The following is a 21664-nucleotide window of genomic DNA, read 5'->3' as shown; positions in this document are numbered from 1 at the left end:
CTCAGTTCATTTACTATGGAGTAAGGTGACTTCATTAACACTGGATGATCACTTGCATTGCACTTGACTCTGAAATTTTAAGGAACTGCACAAGGCAGATTTAGTCACTTGGCAAGGTGTTCTGGAATAGGTCCCTCAATTCACTGTCACCTGGGAAGTACCATGTGCTGCTCCAGAGTGGTACAGCTGACTGACAGGATTCCATTTTAGAAGATGAGGTTGGGCCAAAAATGTAACTTCTAGCTCCCCCGCCCCCGACTAGGGCTTCCCTGGTGGTTCAGTTGGTAACGAATCCGTCTGCAATGCAGGAGACCCAGGTTCAATCCCTGGGTTGGGAAGATCCCCTGGAGAAAGAAAGGGCAACCCACTCCAGTATTCTTGCCTGGAGAATTCAATGGACAAAGAAGCCTGGTGGGCTACAGTCCATGGTATCACAAAGAGTTGGACACGACTCAGCTACTAAACCACCAAGTCACTCTGGTTTTGTACTACTAAAGGAAGTATGAGTTATTCCTCCTGGTCCCAGGATGCTCCAACCACTGAAGAGAAAGCAGGCATTTGTGCTAAGACAATAAGTCCCTGGAGCAGACAAGTCAGAGGACCTGCACGGCCCCTCCCAGTGCTGAGGGTCTGTCCTCTCCTTTCCTCTTGCATATTAGCCTGGAGGACAGATGGGTACTTCATGATATGAGCTAAGTGAAGTCACATGTGCTCCACTCTGATAAAAATTAAGTGAAAACAGAATTAAGTGAAAACAGAAAGAAACAGAAGCTTGCGAGATCAGAATCTTTTCTCAGACTGGATGGAAATGTTCCATTTCATCATGACTTTAAAATAGCAGCCTGAAAACTTGTTCTTGATTTGACTACCAATATACAAGATAAGCATGTTTAACACAAATGTCCTTAATAGAGGTATTTTTTAAAGGGCAAAACTTTAAAAAACCAGGACCACAGGGCTGCAAAGGGAGGACCCTCTTCCTGTCCTAGCTTGACCGGATACACAGCTGAACCCTAAATGCAGCCTGACACTGGAGAAACATAATGAGGGGAGAAGGCAGGAAGAATGAACTTCCCATTAGTTAATATGCTGGGGGAGGAGGAAGGGAGAGGGACCCAAACGGAGGGCCTAATAACCAAGGCCTCTGTTTACCAAACACCAGGCAAACTCAGGTCAGTTCAGTCACTCAGTCATGTCCAGCTCTTTGCGATCCCAGGGACTGCGGCACACCAGGCTTCCCTGCCCAGGCAAACTAGATTTCACTAATTCCAGAGATGGGAATCAGGTACTCAGGAAACATATGGGAGCAACTAAAACCTCTTCTAACACTGAATGTCTTTACTCCATGAGTTAAAGCTCTTAAGAGAAATCCAAGAAGGTAGAGACCCTAGGCAGCAGCCAGCTGGGAACCCGCTCCCCATGCCGTGCAGTGCTTAGTTGCTCAGTTGCGTCTGAGTCTTTGCAACCTTAGGGACTACAGCCCACCAGACTTCTCTGTCGATGGGAATTCTCCCGGCAAGACTACTGGAGTGGGTTGCCATGCCCTCCTCCAGGAACCATCTCCCTACTCCCCCACAGAAAGAGCATCTCATACAAAGAGGGTCCAAGATAGCACACTCCCCACTGGCAGTTCCCCAGCCCCCTGCAGCAGCCTAGCTATGATGTGAACAGCTTAGCTGTGGGCCCTGAGGACTAACAGATCACATGGTTAATCAAGAGGGCTCCAATGGTATTGCGAAACATCTTCCCTTTGGGTTAAGAGACACGGAAAATGTGATCTTTTAACTGCTGAAGCAGCAGCAGGCCAACGGCCATGTTCAGAGAAGGAACTGACTGGAATTCTGAGCCTGTGGTTTTAGACAACAACAGAAAGAGTTGACTTACACACAAGAGCAGAGAAAGCACTTAAGAGACAAACACACTGACAGAAAGCCCTTGGACACTTACAGCTCCTGCATGCAGAAGTGCTTACTGCTGTTTATTACCATCAGTGTAGGGGAAGCTCACCTGTGTGACTCTCAAATGGCTGGAAATCTGTCTTTAAAATTACTAACAGTCTTGGACAGAATGTATAATTTCATTTAGGGGGAGTACAAATTTTTAAAATAATACAAAAACAAGGGAAACATCCTACATGTCCAGTGTTAAAGGAGTAGTTTACTAAACACGAACTACCAGTAAAATGGAATATCATGCGGTCATAAAAAATATTTACAAAGGATATGTATAGTCATGAGACAATTTTAAACAAAATGCCAAAGACAAAGTTACATGTATATGAGGACTGCAATTATTTATAAAAAGTTCCCAAGGGGATTAACACACAAGATAAAATGCAAAAAAAATTATTTTAAGTCACGGGGATATTGCGAATTTCTTTTTCACTTACTCTAAATCTAGACAATCTTCAAATCTTTTATTACATTCACTTTTTTTGGAGCAATATTTTGGTAGAAATTTAAAATCAAGCTCAAACTACTAGTGCAGAATCACAGAGTTTTAGACATGAAGTGAGGGGATCCCTTTCATATCTTACAGATGAAGAAACTGAGGCCTCATGACCGTCCCCGCGGTGGGGATGGGGGCTCAGAGCACAGTTAGTGCTGCTGCTCTTTTTCTTCGTAGCTGCAAGACCGAGATGTGTGGGAGGCCAAAAGGGGTGGAGAAAGCCACTTTGTTTGGACCTGGAAGCTTCATTCTTTAAACAGTCTGGCTGCTTGGACTGCTTTATATTCCAGGCTGTGATACATCTCTTAACTGAGATGGTTGTACTGTTATTCTGGTCTTCAATAACAGGTTTATGACATTCTCATAATAAAATAAAATGTGTCATGTGGCAAATGCCACAGCGAATCAGTTCAAACCACTGGAGGACAGGTTAGTGCCTCAAGAAATCCAAAGAAACTACTCTTTGTACATCTCCGGCCTCTTTCAAGTGGAGCAGCCTCTCCCAGTCTCTCCTCTACACAAGGTCTGGACATAAGGTGATCTGCTAGGTCTGCATGGCCAAACATACGGGCTGGAAGAAACTACTGTCCCACATGAAACTGTAACAAAATGAGCACCAATCTCTGACATGCATATTTTTCCTTCCTTTCCTCTCCAACAGTGTGAAATAAAGCATCAAAAAAGTAGACATGGTCATCTTTGGCAGATGGGGAAGAGTGGTAAGAAAGTTGAATTCTAAGTGGAAAAAAAAATGAGGCTGAACCAGATTTTCCTGCTTCCCTTTGGGATAGAGAGTTAGGAGGTGGAGAGAAAGTTGGGGAGAAAACAAGAAAATAGCCCAAATAACAATAAAACAAGCTGCCATTAAAATTTATGGGTATAAATGAAAACAATCAGTTACATCAAAGATCTAAGATCATATACCAATTAACCTTCAGCCAAAGAATCTGAAGTTACAGAGATACAAAAACAAAATGAACTCAGATAAATGCAATTAAGTTGGTGCTACAGTAAAATGCCACTCCCGAATCCCACAATAACTTCAAAGTCTCCAGGGAAGACAAGGGAGGCTGAGCACTCAAGAGATGAAGGGGCTGTGCCCTTTAATAGGATGACAATGCAAGGTCAAGTCATGAGAGATCACAGGAGAAGGGGAAAACAGCCCAATGTGCTTGAAGACCAAAAGCAGCTCATATCCTCTGAGCATCACACTGCAGAAGGGAGGTGAGACCCACAGACGGAGCCAGGAAAAGCGAAGTGAAAACCGAGAGGCATCTAAGGACAGCATGAGGTCTGTGAGTCAGGATTGCTGGCTCCTGTGGGGTGCAGCAGAGAGGAGCCTGGCAGGAAGAGAGACATATGCTACCAGAGGCTGAGCCAAGCTTGAGAAGAAAATGGGGTGGTGAGAGGAGCCAGGGCCAGCTCAGTGCCCCAGCTCCTCCAGCAGGGACAACACATGTACACAGACAGACCTATTTTCTCTATAGGAACCACTCGGAAACAAAGCCCATTATTTGAGCTATCCCTATCCTTTCTTCTAGTGCCCCTTGGACTTCAAGAATCGGGGCCTTAGAGGTGACATTATGAACACCGTGCACATGGGTGCTGTCTCCTCAACACCCAGATCTAATTCCTCTGTACAGGAAACATACATGCTTGATCAAAGCCTCCAGGGTTGCCGGCAAGAGACAACAGTAAAATCTAGGAGAGTACAAGCCTCTGATCTTATCACACATTCAGGTGCTTTACTGAAGAGTCAAAGCTGCACCCAGCACATTCCTTCCTTTCAAATGCTTTGGGGCAGCAGTGGCCTGCAGGCAGTTGGCTGTTTTCCAGGCTGGTCTAAGGAGATAGCCCAAAGGGCTGTACAGTGAAGAATATGAGAAGCAGATTCTTGGTTGCCATCAGCTTTCTGGGGCTGGTGAAACCAAGGTGTGCGCTCTGCTACCCAGGTCCAGCCTATAAGAACGCCTCAGCAGGAGAGCTGCCCAAGATTAAATAGGAAGGTCTTCAGTTCTCAGCTCCAGTGAGTTCCTTCCATGCATACCTGGGACACAGAGCTTCCACTCACTGCCCTAGAAATAACATCAGGAAGGTACCTGTAGGTGGCTGGGGGACAGCCATCCTGGGATGGGCGCCAGTCTGCTCCCCACATCTACTTGGGTGGAAGGAAAGGATGACAGCCTCTTGCTTGCCCTGCTCTTGCTAACAGTCAACCAATGAAGTAATTTCAAACTTTCCAGACTATGAGCACACGTTAGACAACTATCACATCATTTATCCCTAAAACACTCCATTCTGGTCCAATGAACAAACATTGTATATTAACACATACACATGGAATCTAGAAAGATGGTACTGATGAACCTGTCTGCAGCAAAGGAATGGAGATGCAGAAGTAGAGAACAGACTTGTGGACACAGCTGGGGAGGGAGAGAGTGGGATGAATGGAGAAAGTAGCATTGACATATATACACCATCATGTGTAAAATAGCTGGTGAGAAGTTGCTATATAACACAGGGAGCCCAGCCTGGCATTCTGTGATGACCTAGATGGGTAGGGTTGGAGGAGGGGAGGGAGGCTCAAGAGGGAAGGGATATATATATATATATAATCATGGTTGATTTGTGTTGTTGCAACCAGAAACCAATACTACGTTGTAAAACAACTTTCCTCCAATTAAAAAATAACTTAAAAAAAAAAACCTATTAAAAGAAATACAGATCAGCTTTATTCCAAAGACAGAGGCTTGGACTGCATACTTTAAGGAAAGTTCCAATACGATAAGCAAAGATGTCTCTTTTCCCAAAAGAGTAAAGGTTAAAAAAAAAAAAAAAAACTAACCATGGCCAAAAAGAGACATCTATGATTCAAGCATTTCAATTTGGAAAGAAACTGCAAATCCCTTAAAATTTAAATTAGGTATTACAGACCAATTTATTCAAGAATTATTTTATCAACCTCACAGGAGCTTCAAAAAAATAATTTATTTTTGAATTATACCAGTTTTAACCAAGAACAAATAAGGCTCTATCTCGTCTCTCAGCTCACACTCCCAGGTATGTGGTCAGAAGAGAGGAATTAAACACAAAGTGATAAAGCAAACGCCTAGGGTAGTCAACAGAAATTTTCTAAGAAACAGATTTTAGTGAGACTACCATCCAAAAGTATCTAGAATAGTATCAAGCAGTCTCAAAATGCAATCCAGGGAATAGACTGTCACCCTGGAAACATGATTATTTGAAATAAACAAACATACACCTGCTATCAAAGAACTTACAGTACTCATTATGCATGTGTGTTAAATGGATCTTTTTTAAACTTCTGCCATATTTCATACAGAATAATAATTGCACCCGTTTACTAAGCATCATGACCACTGCCATTACATTTTAGGCTGTCTCTATAAGAAACCACCATTCCCATTCCTGTATCCTTTAGAGCATGTCTACAATCAATTCAGTCCCTCCACAGACATGCCTCAACTCTGATGCTGGGACAGCGCCCCAAGTTCCCTGCTCACACAACACTGGCTACGACACAAGCCCTCTCTCACAAAAGCCCTGGGGACTGGGTGCCCTCTGAGGAGAAAACAGACAAGGTAATGATCCTGTCTTCTACTCACATGTCAGACAGACCAGCATGGTGCGCACGGAGAGATCTATCACCAGTTCGCAATGCTCAGGGCCTCGGGTCACAAAGAAGGGGATGATGATCTCGGCTGGGACGTAGAACTGGAGGGCGTAGGTGAAGAAGATGCCGATGGAGTACAGCAGCTTAACTGACTGGTACAGCCTGCAGAGAGAGTCAAGACACACTCAGAGCCAGCTGTGCACACTCACACACCCAGCAGTGAGAGGGCAAGATGGCCCTGTGGTGATTTGGCCATATCTCTCCAAGTTACAAACGCATGTCTCCTTTGGATGAGCAATTTCAGGTCTAGGGATTTATCCTATAGGTATACTTGTACATGCACACATAAACTTACAGTAAAAATATTTCGCTGCAGCTCTAAGTCTGAAAGATTAAAAAGAGTTCCAATGTTAATCGGTAGGGTTAAATAAATCATGGCACCCCAATGTGCTCAGACATGTCTGCTTCTGTGACCCCATGGATTGTAGCCTGCCAGGTTCCTCTGCCCATGGAATTTTCCAGGCAAGAAACTGGAGTGGGTTGCCATTTTCTACTCCAGGGTATCTTCCCGACTCAGGGATCCAAACCATGTCACTTGCATCTCCTGGATTGGCAGGTGGATTCTTTACCGCTAGCGCCACCTGGGAAAACTGGCATTCCCACAGAAGTGTTAAAAAGTAGGAGAAAGAACTCTGGTGCTGATACGAAACTACCTCCATGACATACAATGAAGTGAAAAAAAGCATGAAGCAGAACAGTGTTGACAGTACGGTACCCACTGTCTAAAAAAGGAAAAAGAAGGAAAAACACTCCCTTTCAGACACACATACATGTGACATTCCTATATATGCCAAGTATCTTGAGGAGGAAACACAAGAAATTGATAATGATCACCTCTGAAATGGAAAATTGTAAAACAGGGGTCCTGAAGAGGCAAGTGGAAACCTAATATTTTCTGTATGCCCTTTGAATATTTGGTATCTTTTCCATGGCATATAGCCTTTAACAAATAAAAACAGGGACCAACAAGACATTATAAAAATTAAAAAACAAAAACCGTTTTAAAAAGCAAGGGGGAAAAAAAAGGAGTAAACAACAGGAAAAAAATACAATTCAAATGCAACAAGCCTTTTCATATCCTTCCCATCCAACTCAGTGCTCCCTAAAATCAGAATGAACAGGCAGGAACAAAAGCCATCTTTCCATCCCACTAGGGCTGGCTACTATCCTACCACTGCTTCATGGGAGGCTTCTCAGAGAGACTGCTAAGCTACCACAGGACACGTCTATCTTATCCCAGACCTAGGACAGTGAAGAGTAGAAAAAAGGTCTGATCAGTAAGTATTCAGATTTGACATGCTCATTAAAGAGAAGGCCATCCTGCCCCTAAGCAAAGTTTCACTTCAAAGAAGATCCTCATGCATTACCAGCAAGAAACTGGGGCCTCCCTCCCTTGCTGGAAATCTATTTAAAAGTGGTGATTATAGGGACTTCCTGGTGGTCCAGAGGGTAAGACTTCATCTTCCAGTGCAGAGGACGTGGGCTCAATCCCTGGTCGGGGAGCTAAAATCCCACATGCCTCAGGGCCAAAAGACCAAAACATAAAACAGAAGCAATATTGTAAAAATTCAATAAAGACTTTTTAAAAAAAATTATTATACTGTTCATGGTGTGCACGGACTTTCTCTGTGGTTGAATGTAATACCTAGAAGATGTTCTAATGCTACAAGCAGGAGAACACCCTGGGAGACACTGAGATTGACAAAAGGTCTTTTGCTCCAAAAATGCAAAATTAAAAACCCTTCGGGAAAAAACCAGCTGGCAGCTCTATAACTAAATCAGTGCAGCCCCAAAGCCTTCTGGAGTGCTGGGAAGTCTAGATTCAGGATAGCCACCTGCTGGGACAGCCAAATAAATCATACCGGAAGGGAGGCAGAAAGACTAGGGAAGCTGGGGTGGAAACACCAGAGGAAAGAAGACAGACGCTCGCCTATGGCTTCAGATTATGTCGGCTGCTTCTGCTGCTCCTGATCCATTTATCTTCAGTTATGCTGAGCTACTACTTGACTCTTCTCTTTTGAAAGGGCATGAGTATTTGGAAATTGAAAAGCAGGCACTAGAGGGAAAGAGAAAGACTTTTGGGAGGAAACAGCCCACTTCAGGGTTGCCACTTGTCTGTTCATCAGGGTGACCAGTATTAAACACTGATCCTACTGAAAAAACATTTTTCTCAATTTCCTCAGTCTGTCCTTGTACAACGCCTCACCCATTAGACCTCTAAAACCAGGCCGACCTGAAAGGTTATTCTGATCCCTAGGGCGTTCGATAAGCTTTACAGCATCTGCTCACAGCTGCTGTCTGCAATGAAATTTTAATCTTCCAAAAAGAATTGCTGCTCAGGACACACCCTCTGACATTTACCTTTCCAGGAAGGATTTCAGTATGTCTTGGTGTTTCTCTGCAACACAGCAATCATGACTTAGGGAAAGTGAGATACAGAAGGGCTCCTAGCCCATGGTGACAGGCTCCACCTGTACCTGTACATGGAGCAAGTGACAGTCTTGGAACAGGCAGAGCAGAAGCTGGGGACCAGGCAAGTTTGCCCTCCTCTCTCCTTGTGTATCTGTCATGGTTCGAGGTCAGTGGACTGGACGCTTGACCCTTCTGGGCTCAGATCTCCTGGGAGAAGTGGCACCATCAGTCAGTGGATCAATCAATCCACAAGGCATCTGTCTCTATCAGAATGACTCATCCAAAGTACAAAGCTCAGCACCATCCTACTTCTCCATAGTGCCAGTACGGTAGTACCACGATCACGCATGTTACTTGATCTGCATGACCATTCTGACAGAAATAACTAGTCTCAGTTCCCAGAAAGAGGGAACTGAGGCAGTGGGAAGCTGTGACCTGTCCAAGGCTATAGAGAGCTGGGACATGGCAAATCACCTCTATCCTCTGGGCTCCAGTGGCTTCCTGGTAAGCTCTCCTCATTTATAAATGTCTCATAGTCTCAGCACTTAGTCCTCCCTTTGTGTTCAAAAATGTTTCACTTGGTTTAGATTGTATGCCAGGCATTGTGCCAGGGGGGTGGCGTAGAATGAATAAAGCTTACAATGTAGGGAGAGCACAGCACAGGTAAACAGACAACTACAATACAATGGAGTAAGAACTAGGACAGGATCCTCATGGGACCCCGCGGCAGCAGAGAGGAGGGCCACTGACCCAGCCTTGACGTTTCAGTCGGTGAGACATTAGAGAATTTCTCAAACAGAGTGACTCCCAGTATAAGGCCTCTTCACTGAGAAGGGGCTAGATGGGGGTGGAGCTAGAGCCTGAGTGGCCCTCACTGCATCTAAGGGTTTCCTCTTCATCGTTAAGAACTAAGGGACATTTCTGTGCCCTCTCAACAGGGGGACTGCATGACGGGACTGAGGGTTAGATGGCTCCCACAGGTAACAGGAGAAGAATAGATACGAGAGAGAGTCAGACTCAGGCAGGGAGACCAGTCAAAAGGCTTGATGGGCAGCCAAGGAGGGATGGTGCTAGTCTGGGGACTGGGGGCAAGAAGGGGCTAAAGTGAAGTGGGCTGATTTAAGAGATAAGGAGGAGGAAAAATACACATTATGACCCTCACTGATTTTTTGAAAAAAACCAGTGCTCCTAGGATTCCCTCCTCCCCTACATACCAACAGTTGGGCAGGTTGAGGGTTATGCTGCCTTGGATGTTAGCTCCAAATTGCAGGTAACCCAGAATCCCCAGGCTGACATAGAGGGCAGTGACGATAGTCATTCCTACGTAGAGGATGAGTGAAAATTTCTTAGGATCCTTCATTTTGTTTTCAAGGGGCAGAACCTAGAATAGTGAGAGATGAGAAAGCAACATTAATGGTCAATAACAATAATCAAGTAATATTCTCAGAAAAATGTAACCTCTCTTTTATTCCCCAGAATTTCCCCAAAGCACATCTGTATTTTACTAGACAGACAAATGTAAGGTGTTCATCAGACGTTATGCTTGCAAACTCTGGGAGATGGTGAAGGACAGGGATGCTGCAGTCCATGGGGTTGCAAAGAGTTAGACACAACTTAGCAACTGAACAATAACAACACTTGCCGGGCTGGAGGAGCTTTGGAGCCTGCTGTGTAAGCAGGAAGTCCCAAGAGGCATGGTGGGCAGGCCCGGAAGCCAGCACTCCTGTTGCAGGCTGGCTCTCTGCCTCCTGCCGGTTGGGAGTGCCTTTTGCACCTTGAATGCAGGTGCACAGCCCCCAACAGGCCCTCTCGCATCACGCCCACTCAGCATGAGGAGGAAGAGACCCAGCGGTGGCCCAGGCCAACTGTATCTTGACGGAGATCATGGCTCTGCTAACCTGTCCCAAGAATGCAAAATGCAGGTCAAGGAAAACTGCCACTCCAGTTCCCAGAAACTGTTTCCTTACCTTAAAAGGGGTGGGTACTAGCTGTGACAAGTGAAACCTCCAACTTAGAGAAACTGAGGTGCTAGGGGTGGCATGACTTAATAGAGGATCCTGGAGGCTGAGGTTTGTGGAGATGTATAACAAAACCCAGTTTTCAGACTCCTATTTCAAACCACTGACCCTGCCGCCTCCTCCCTCACAGCAGAGGATTTTCTTTAACATATTCCTTTTCACATTCTTTTCCATTATGGTTTATCACAGGATATACTTCCCTGTGCTATACAGTAGGAACTTGTTGTTTATCCATCCTGCACATAATAATTTGCATTTGCTAATTCCAAACTCCCCACTTCCCCCACTCCCCACCTACTACACCCCCGGTAACCACAAGTCTGTTCTATTTGTGAGTCTGTTTTTGTTTCATGATATGTTCATTTTAGATTCCATATATAAGTATCTTTCTGATTTACTTCACCTAGTATAATAATTTCTCGTTGCATCCAGGTTGCTGCAAATGGCATTATTTCATTCTTTTTAATGGTTAAATATCCCTGTGTGTGTTTATGTATGTGTGTATTCATTATCCATTCATCAGTTGATGAACACTTAGGCTGCTTACATATCTTGGCTATTGCGAATAGTGCTGCTATGAACATAGGGGTGCATGTATTTTTTCAAATTATAGTTTTGTCTGGGTATATATGACAAGTATAACCCATGACTGGGACTATTAGATCATATGGCAACTCTACTTTTAGTTTTTTGAGGAACCTCCATACTATTATGAAAGGCATTTTATGAAGAATGGTTCATACAGGGAAGAGAGAAAAGACCAAATTTGATTATGACAACCTTCATGATCTGCTATCAACCGCACCTGGCTGGGCTGTTGCAGGAAAAGCAACTTAGGGCAACATCTAACTGGCCCCTCCCCCTGTCTTTGATCTTGTCATTATGCCCATTTTCCACAAGGGCCTCTGGCCACCAGACAGAGCATGTCTCAGCCAGACACACCAGCAGACAGCAGACACCATGAGCCTGTTGTTGGCCCACAGCTACGGGGTACATCACAGCTCTGCATCTCCAACCGACCTGCATCCCCCACACCAGATCAAGGGGCTCAAGCTTCAGTTGATCCACAATCCAACAAGAAACAGTTTCTAAGCTTGTCTTTGGTTTCTTTCTATGGGGAGTCTTGGGAGCCAGAGGGCAGGGAGCCCATCTCCTCCAGGCCAGCCAGTCTGGACCAGGGGTGCAGAAACACAGAGAGCACAGGAAAGCTCATTGAGCCCAGATGTTCTCCTGGTCACACCCAACAACCCTCAGATCCGGCCTAAGAGTCAAAATAGCCATATATCTATTTTAAAAAGAGAAAACACAGACAAATCTTGAATTAACAGATAATGACGGTAACAGAATGACTCTCTATCTCAGCCCCTGCTGATGAAATGAAGCAAAGAACAACTTCTGCCCTGTGCTGTTAGGGAGAGCTGATAAATTCAGCATAATGTTCCTTAAGAACCCAGGGTCCCCGGGCATCTTTCCACATTCACTCAGCCTCCTCTTTTCAGATCTGAGTATTTGGGAGCTCTTTATCCTGCTGTAATATGGGCCCCTTCAGGCCTCTGCCTAAGCAGCAGGGAAACCATATGTTTGTGAATCAAGATGAGATGTTCTTCTTGGGCAATGAGAAGCCCCAAGAGCAAGCAGCAGGGAAGGTTTAAAACCTCAGAACAGTCACATACACATGATCATTCAAAAAGTCTCTCCCATGGTGTTAAGAGTCTTATTAACACATTCTATTGACACCACCAAGGCAATTCCTCAAATTGTGACAAAAAATGTCCACCTCTGAGGTTTTCTTAAAAGCGTATAAGGATGCTCACCTTATACACTTTAAAGAAAACCTAGACAGTGCACCTGAATGAGAAGGAAGTCCAAATGGGAGGGTATGTGTATATGTTCAGCTGATTCATTTTGCTGTTTGGCAGAAATTAACAAACATTGTAAAGTTCCATTGAAAATTAATTGTAAAAAAGTGTGTAAGGTGATAGAGCAATCAAATAGGGACAAAAAGATACTCCATGAAAGGAGAACTGTCTTCCCATTTCCTAAACCCTAGGCTAATAGCTTTCTTTAGAAAAGAAATCTGGACCTTTATTATGAAAAACACAAGTAAAAATCTAATTAGGTATACCGGAGGGACAGATTCCTCTCTTTAGGGGAAACTGGTGAAATCATAGCAATGATGGAGGAGCTGAGCTAAGAGTGAAGACTATTGGTTTAAACATGGAAAATACAGCTCAAAGTTTCAGGGCAGAGAATTCACTCATATGTTTATTGATTTAATGATAATATCAATACTATTATTAATGAAAATAAAAATTATTGAATGCTCACCATATGTCAGGGATTATGTGAAGTACCTTAGACATGTCTCATTTAATCCTAAAAACTATTAACACTAGGCTCGCTTTTCAGAAGCATACAATGAAGAATCCGAGAAGGCAAGACCTTGCACAAGGTCACATAGGTACTCTTTGGCAGAGGTGAGCCTAACCCCAAATTGGTCTAGCTCTAGACCCTGGATTCCAAATTTCACCCACCACTGCTTACTGCACACACAGGAGATGAGTGTGCAATAGACAGGCTTGAAGGGAAACAAAAACTGGAGCTAGGAAACTTCAGTGGAGTCTCTGAAATGTTCATTAAATGGCCAATAAACCTTAAAGATAATTTCTAGGAGCATTTCCTCAGCATTCCTTAAAATGGACCTTAAGGACACCGAGGGCACCAGAGAATCATGATGTATCTCTTACCATCCCGATGCCTTCAAATGCGAAAATGGCCGTGCCAAAGAACAGAGGGTAGGTCTTCCAGGAAGCCACCAAGGGGAGGTGGCTGGGGTCCGGGATATTCTGAAAGAGAGGAAACAAAATAGAGCAAAGGCTATACAGAGATTCATGATTTCAACCCCAGCATCAGACAGGCCAAACTTTACCTAAATCTAAGATTCTCTTAAGGGAAAAACTATGACACTATGACACCTGAGAGATAATTTGGTGTTGTGTGTAGCCTTTCTAATTTTTCCTTCAAGCCAAGAAAAGTCTACTTGTTTTGGGGAAACGCAAATGTTAGAGACTATACAAAAAGAATCACACTCTTTCACTAGGAGATTCCATCCCCAGAAATATAATCTGACAAGGAAAAGGTGATTAAAATATGAAGAAAATTGAGCAAAGCCTTTGAACGGTAAGCAACAGCAAGCCTAAATGTCCCTGAACATCTGTACTGTTAGTGTACTGCACATCAACTAAACCACACTATTGCACTATTATGCACTATTTAAAAAGTACAAAGTGGGATAAGTAGTACATGAAAAACTGCTAATGAAATAATAGTGAGAAAAATATTTTTAAAATTTATATATTTACGATGATACAACTACATAAACATTCCACACAGATACAGCTGGAAGAAAAGGTGGTAGGTTTTTAGATGAGTACTTTTCCCTTTTACCTCTACTTTCCTCTCTGTTTTCAAAAATTCTGTGATCAGCACTTGGAAAATATTATTGACAGGCACACGACAGCAGTATTGGTACAAAGGGGGAAAAAATAGCAAAAACAGCATTTTAAAAAGAAGGCAAATAAAAACCAAGGCAACTGATAACATGCAGGTACAATGTACCTAGCTGGCTGACCAATGGCAAGATTCCCCAGTGACAGCTGGTATTGAAGGAGCAGGACTCAAGAGACAAAAGCTGCCATTCTTTCAGAATTTGACTTTTAGATTTAAAAATGTCTTTAAAACTGCCTTTTACAATGTTTTAAAGCTGATTTAACTATAGAGGTATCTAGATAAATATGGAGCCTGTTCTAACAGCGTGACAGAAAAATATTAGAGAACAAAAAAGAGACCTATTAGTCTCTATATTAGGTTTCTCTTTGAAAGATTTCAAAGCAATTATATTGATATTGTAGTCTCCTTAAAATATGAAGAATTTTTTAAAATGCTTTCTTTTCTGAGCCCCTGCTAAGAAACCAGTTAGATCTCTTTATGAGAAGCACTGCAGTTCCTGGAATGAAGCTGAGACTAGTAAATCTTTTTTTTTTTTTTTTTTTTATGAAACATGGTGGTGAGATTGTCCTTTAATTCCCTGAGTCATAGTATAACTAGAGTTTCTGAAAACTGCCCAGGGTCATACATTGGGCTGAGACATCACAGAGGGAATTTCAAAATACAGGTCTGGGGATACTGGTGTGAATGAGACCAGCAGAAGAAATTTATAATTTCACATACTTAATGATGGCTACTGCCTTATACCCGAACCAATTAAATGGAAAAACTTAATTTGCAAAAAAACATACAAATTAAAATCAGGTCATTTTCAACATATTATCTCCTCATTTGCACTACATTATCATGTAACTATAACAGCTTTTTGAGAAATTGCTGTTAAATGTACATAAAGATTGCCAGATGTACTCCAATTCTAGGAACATTATTAACTGTGAAAAAATATGTCTCCATTACATACATGTAGCCTCCAGGTACAGCCATAAAAAAAAATAAAGAAAGAATTAAGGACATGCAGTGATAAATTAAGGACATGTACTGGGAACCCAAACATTTACTGGGACTCTGCTCAGAACTGTACCACTTGTCATGCACGTGATGAAGAGACCTGCTCAGGTGGAAGGAGTAAAGCGACTCCCTCCAATGCTCAAGGTTAGGAAAAAATTCAGGAACTTTGGACACTGGGGGATTTATCAAGACACAGAGGGAAAGACACCAAGATGGGACAGCAGTAAGAGTAGCGACAAAGACAACCAGAGGGACAGCTTTAGCTATGTGCCACTTCAACAAGAAGCTGCTGGCCACCCAGCCAGACCACATTCTCCCTTCTCCAGCCCCGGTAGAGAGCACTCCTGGGTCACAACACTCCTCCTCACTGAGCCCAGAGGCAGGCTCAGAATCGCTCTCAGGCCTCAGCAGGGCTGCCTCATCCGAAAGCGCAGGTTGTACTAGGCACAGACAGACCTCTGGACAGACACTTCTCTCAGCTGGGACTGAGATGCTATGGACCCTGTACCTCCATCCCTGTCCTCCAATCACAACAACCACAGCCCAGCTATCTGCAGTGGTATGAAATTAAATGTGGTGTCTACGTGAACTGGCCTCACTTCCTGTGTCTTTGAAAATTTCACTGCAGCATGTCCTAAGCACCGACTGAGATCGCTAATCATAAAATTAAATCATACATTTATTGATGCTTCCTTGTGTTAACTTAATGGGCCAGAGATAGGGGAAGAAACTCTCTAGAAATGATCATTCATGTGTTCACAGGCCCTCCTTCCAATCCATTAAAAAAATAGAACACAGACAGCTGTCTATTTGATGCTTTAGAAAATAATTCTACAGGAGAAGAGTCTGTATCTGCCACCCACCTGAAGGAAAACACAGAGAATGCTCACTGACTATAGTGTTTATCTAAATTCATTATGTCATTGCCTCAGTATACAAAGTCGCTGCATTTTATGACCCACTGTTTTCCTGGGAACCTCATCGGTGGGTAACTGGGTCACTGTTATGCAGACTGTGAAAATGAGGTAATGTCCACCTGTCAGACTGGCCCAAATTAAAAAGATTGATATGTCCAGTGTGGCTAGCATGGGATGTTTACGAACTATGGAAGGGAGTCTGTAAAATTGGTAAATGGCTTTTGGAAAAAGCAACTTGGCAGTATAAAAAATTCTAAAGTGTATACTCTCCAGCAAGTATACCACCAGCTCCTCTGTATGCATATATTATATAAATACACGGAGAAGTATTTATACATGTCCAGAAAAAGATAAGCATAAGGATACTATCATAATACTGAAATAACACTAAGGTGATACATGAATTGACAGGCCACTGACTGGGGACTGGTTAAATAAACAACAAAACTATGGCACATTTATTCTCTGAGATACTATTTAATAATTTTTTAAAAAAAGAGGTAAAAACAGATATATCAACATGGAAAGCTTTCTGCGGCACTGTTAAAGAAAAAAACTAAGGTAGATAAACACTATATATAATAATTTTTAAAATTATGTTAAAAAACACAAAACCAATTTTTGTTTTATATAGTTCTCTACATAGGAATATAGGAGGTAAATCCATTCAAAGGACCTAGAAAAGACATGTAGCGGGTCCTAGAGTGGAGGAGATTCACATAGGTACTTGTGTTCTCTGTATTTTAATGAGTATGTATTGATAAGTTGTTTGGGGAATTATATTCAATATCAGGAGATGATGAAGGACAAGGAAGCCTGGAGTGCTGCAGTCCATGGGGTCGCAAAGAGTTGGACACAACTTGGCGACTAAACAAACAAAAATCTTTCTTTGAAGTTATCGTTTTAAAGGGTGGTGGGGGAGGGATAGTTAGGGAGTTTGGGACTGACAGGTACACAATGCTATATTTAAAGTGGATAACCAATAAGAACCTACTGTATAGCAGAGGGAACTCTGCTCAATAGTATGTAACAACCTAAATGGGAGAAGAATTTGAAAAAGAATACACATGTATATATATAACTGAATCACTTTGCTGTACATCTGAAACTAACACAACATTGTTAATCAACCACACTCCAGTATAAAATACAAAGTTACAAAAATGAAATAGAAGGGAAACATGGATATAAAAATAAGATGCTCAGCCTGATCTTCTACCCATCCATATACAGATATCCTCTCCTGCACCACCCCACAGACCTGCCCACATGGGCCATGTGACGGGGAATGATCACCAGATTTAGAATTCTGACAAATAAACACAAAATGGGAGTGGTAAAATAATAATATAATATTCCTTGTTATATCATAAGATGATTCTTCTATTATTAGTATAAAAACATAAATCTTATAATTTAACATTTAAGAATCATTAATATTTTCTGTATTTTCCAATCTTATACAGTGATCATATATGATCATCTAACGGGGAGAAAGTTTACACTAGCGGTCTCAGTGGGGGTGATTCTGCCCTCCCTGGAGATGCTGGGCGACATCTAGAAACACTTTGGCTTTCACAACCTGGGGAGCAGTTGCTACTCGTGGGCAGAGACCAGGATGCTGCCAAGCATCCGGTAATGCATAGGACAGCCCCCGCAACAAAGAGTTATCCGGCCCAAGCGTCACCAGTGCCCATGTTAAGAAACCCTAATCTAAGTACACCACTTGTAAGTAATACCTCTATTTATGCTCACTTCCTCACTTTGTATCTCTGATTATCTATAAGACACAGTGAGAAGGCTGGGCTCCCACCTGAACAGTGAACTGGTAGATCATGACCAGGCTGACTGCCATGGTGATATTGGCCAACAGGGAGAAGATGGACAGGGCTCGGAGGTTCCTGACGAACACCAGCAGCACCATGAACGGCAGGAACACAAGCATGTAGAGTCTTGAGTCCATAGTGGGCGTCAGGATCACCGTCTCGTTGTTGTGGCAGTTGCTGGTGGTCCCATTGGCTGTTTCTATCACCTAGAATGAAGGGGAGAAACAGAGACAGCCTCTCCAACGACAAAGGCCAGTGACCCTCCCACCGGAAGGGGTTCTAGGCTAAAGGCTCAGTGTGTGAACAAGGTCGTATAAGAGGTCAGTGGTCATGGAACCATCTTCAGAGATCTTCCTAATTGTCATTAGCAACCCAACTGTCAGAGCTGGGATTGATCACATCATACCTAAAGACAAGAAAGGACTTTCCTGGTGGTCTACTGGTTAATAATTCACCTGCCAACACAGGGGACATGGGTTTGATACCTGGTCCAAGAAGATCCCACATGCCACGGGGCACCCAGACCCATGCGCTGCAACTACTGAGTCTGTGCTCTACAGCCCACGAACCACAAGAGAAGCCATCACAACAAGAAGCCCGAATGCCACAACTAAAGAACAGCCCCCACTCGCTGCAACTAGAGAAAGCCTGGGCACAGCAACAAAGACCCAGCACAGCCATTAATAAATAAATGAATAATAAAAAATACAGACCAGAGGACAGCAAGACATCTTGAGGTTTTTCGATGTCCTAGGCCTTTAAATAAAATCAGACGACGCTGACCCTGTTCTGTGTAAAGTGTTAAGATCTCATTCTCATGCTGAACAAAATTGGCTTGGGAGGGATCCTAAACAGAAAGCCCACTCATCTCTTGCCATTCTTTTCACTAGGGCCTACCTGTTTAAAGTTGTCAGCCAGAAAGACAAAATAGATACAGCAGAATCCCAGTTGTGTGACGATTAGGAAGAAGTCCACAATGCGCCTGTGGGTGGGGAAGGAAGGAAGATAAAAGATCAAACGGTAGAAAGTAAGACAGCCAGAGAGATGGGGGTTTGAAGACTGCTTCCTCCCAAGTCATCACAGACCCTTCCCATCAGGTTACAAGGATGAGTGTGCCCTGCTAAGAGGAGAAAGTGTGTCACTGGTGTAGAGCCCTGGAAGAAGGTGAGGGGGGCGCTATCTGTGTGGTTCCCGAGAACACCTTCCTGGCTGCATGCCAGGAATGCTACACGCAGTCGGGTAGACCCGAGACAGTCCTGAGACTGGACTGGCCGGAGTGGAGCACACATATAAGGACCACTGCCCAGTCCCTTGGCTACCCCTTCCCTATGGCCCGCCTGTCCCATTTCATCATGTTTGTCCTAAAGCTACAGGGAGCCCTCAGCATAAGAGCCCAAGAAGTGGACCCCTTCACAGTCTCTTTCATAACCTGGATCAAAAAGCCAACTGACTCTCACACAAGGACATGGAAAGAGATATATCAAAACAGCCTGTGGTTGAAGCACAGTAACACCACCACCACCTAGTGACAACCTAATGGGTCATCAAAGGGAAAATGCTTAAATTACAGGCCATTTTAGATGGAACAGTACACAGCAGGTAAAAAGAATATGTTAAATCTCCGTGTGCCGAAACAGAAAGTCTAAAGACCTTTAAGGAAAAAAAGAATCCCACCGAGTTGCCAGTCAGAATGCATAGTATGATAATTAGTGTAAAACATGTGAGGAATCTGTACATTTTTTTTTATACATGTTTTTACATACTCAGAAAATTCCAGGAGAATATTCATGCAACTGTGACTTTACTTTTACTCTTCACTTGATCTTTTTCTATCTTGTTAAAAAAAGTTGTTGTTGCTGCTTTTTTTTTTTTTTTTACCATGAGCACACATTAATTTTATTAAAGGAAGGAAGGAAAGGAGGGAGGGATGTAGGGAAGAAGGGAGGAAAGAAAAAGAGGGGGAGGGATTGGGAGAGAGAGGAGGACAGAGAAAAAACAGAGATGCAGAAAAAGAAAGGAGAAAGGAGAAGAAAGACTCAGCCAACAACCAACCAACTAACAGGGTTCACTTGGCAACTTGGCTTCTCCAGAAATTATTTTGCTGAAAGAATTACAGAAACCTGCATCACAGGAGGACGCTTACTATGTGTGAAGGTAAAAGTCTCCCTATGATCACAAAAAGGAGTTTTTCTGGAGAACATTAATATGATTCAATTTAAAAAAAAGGTGGGAGGAACTTCCTTGGTGGTCCAGTGGCTAAGAATCTGCTGTGCAATGCAGGGGACTCTGGTTCGATTCCTGGTCAGAGAACTAAGATCCCACATGTCCCAGGGCAACTAAACCCATGCACTGCAATGAAGATCCTGAGTGCTGCAATTAAGACCCAATGCAGCCAAATAAACAAACATTAAAAAAAAAAAAAAAAAAAGGATCCAGCCCTTGATGTTATCACTTTTCTACATCAAAACGTACCATTGCCTCAAACGGGAAACAAACAGTAGAATACCTCTCTCCAGGTGTCTGGAAAATTATCAGAAGGAGAAATATCCAAACACCTCCCACGTCAGCTCCTAAAACATCTCTTTCCCTAACAAACCCTTTTGCTCTAATTCCCCTCACCTCCCCCTTGAAGCCCTGCTTCTCCTTCCCAGTGCCCAGCCCTGAAAGCACCTATCAAGCACGCTTCTCACTGGCACAGTGGACAAGAGCATCTTTAGGATTCCTCCCCCTTGGGGCCCCTGCAGTGCATTGCTAGTTCCTAATACTCTCTCTACTGGTACACCCTGACCTCTTGTTCTCAACAGATCTCCCACACATCTTTCTCCTTCTCCTGGAGAGCCAGGACCATGTAATATGGGGAAACCATCCTCCCTACACCTGGAATTGCTTTGTACCACTTACAAGAGTGTGTTCAAATGTCTGTTGACCAAAAGAGGGGATACAATACCATCACTGGTCACAGGCTGTCAAAGCTGGAAGAGCCCTTAGCTACCTTTCAGGCCAGTGCCCTCCTGTCTTACCAATGAGAAAACGGAGGCCTAGGGAGAGGAGTGGTCACACAGCTCAAGGTCACACAAATGACCACTGGCAGAGCTGAGCCCAAGCAATGTTCTTCCCACTAGCTACACGGTCTTCAACCCCTCACCACCCTATCTGAAGACCCCCACACTGGGCAGCCACAGCCGCAAAGAAGAAAGAAACCCATTACCTTCCCCAGTGAGCGTGGTTCCGGAGCCAGGAGACGGGGCTGGCTTCCAGGCCGTACATCACCGTATCCCCATAGTCCAGAAAGGGCTTGTTCAGTCTGGGAGGAAGCAAGAGATGGGAAGGGCGCAGTGTGGGGTCAGACAATGACAATGACAGGACAAACAGCTCATGGAGACCTGGGTGGGTTCCCCATCTGCCACCCCAGGCACACCACCAAGTCCTCAGTCTGATGCTTTTGAGGAGCATAAGTCTGAAGTCAATGGGACAGTTACTTCCTTATAATTAAGCAATCATCTGGTAAAATCTTTTCAATAGGGCCATATTACAAAGCACATAAAACTACAATATGGTCTCTGTACACTGGTTATAGGTTAGTGTGACAGATGGTGTATGTGTGTGCAGTCACATCCGACCCTTTGGGACCCCATGGACTGGAGCCCGCCAGGCTCCTCTGCCCATGGTATTTTCCAGGCAAGAACACTGGAATGGGTTGCCATGCCCTCCTTCAGGGGATCTTCCCGACCCAGGGATCGAACCCACGTCTTCTGTGCCTACTCCAGTGACAGGTAGATTCTTTACCACTGAGCCACCCGGGAAGCCCATGTGACAGATGACAGCAAGCTAAGA

General features: G+C 43.6%; 1 protein-coding gene across 3 annotated transcripts in view; it reads right to left on the bottom strand.

Annotated features, from left to right (window-relative positions):
• SLC36A1 (solute carrier family 36 member 1) overlaps nucleotides 1-21664 on the bottom strand; it is a 74344-nt gene that overhangs the window by 33031 nt on the left and 19649 nt on the right. For all 3 annotated transcript variants that reach the window (XM_061151775.1, XM_061151776.1, XM_061151777.1), the window contains 6 exons: nucleotides 21039-21134; nucleotides 18728-18812; nucleotides 17818-18036; nucleotides 13320-13418; nucleotides 9769-9935; nucleotides 6075-6244 (listed from right to left, as the gene is read on the bottom strand). In XM_061151775.1, coding sequence (XP_061007758.1) covers nucleotides 6075-6244; nucleotides 9769-9935; nucleotides 13320-13418; nucleotides 17818-18036; nucleotides 18728-18812; nucleotides 21039-21134 — 836 coding nt within the window. The remainder of the gene's footprint in view (nucleotides 1-6074; nucleotides 6245-9768; nucleotides 9936-13319; nucleotides 13419-17817; nucleotides 18037-18727; nucleotides 18813-21038; nucleotides 21135-21664) is intronic.

The sequence above is a fragment of the Dama dama genome, chromosome 9 (assembly GCF_033118175.1).
Source record: "Dama dama isolate Ldn47 chromosome 9, ASM3311817v1, whole genome shotgun sequence".
Taxonomy (NCBI): domain Eukaryota; kingdom Metazoa; phylum Chordata; class Mammalia; order Artiodactyla; family Cervidae; genus Dama; species Dama dama.
The sequence above is the reverse complement of the archived record's forward strand: the minus strand, read 5'-3'. Positions and strand labels throughout refer to the sequence as shown.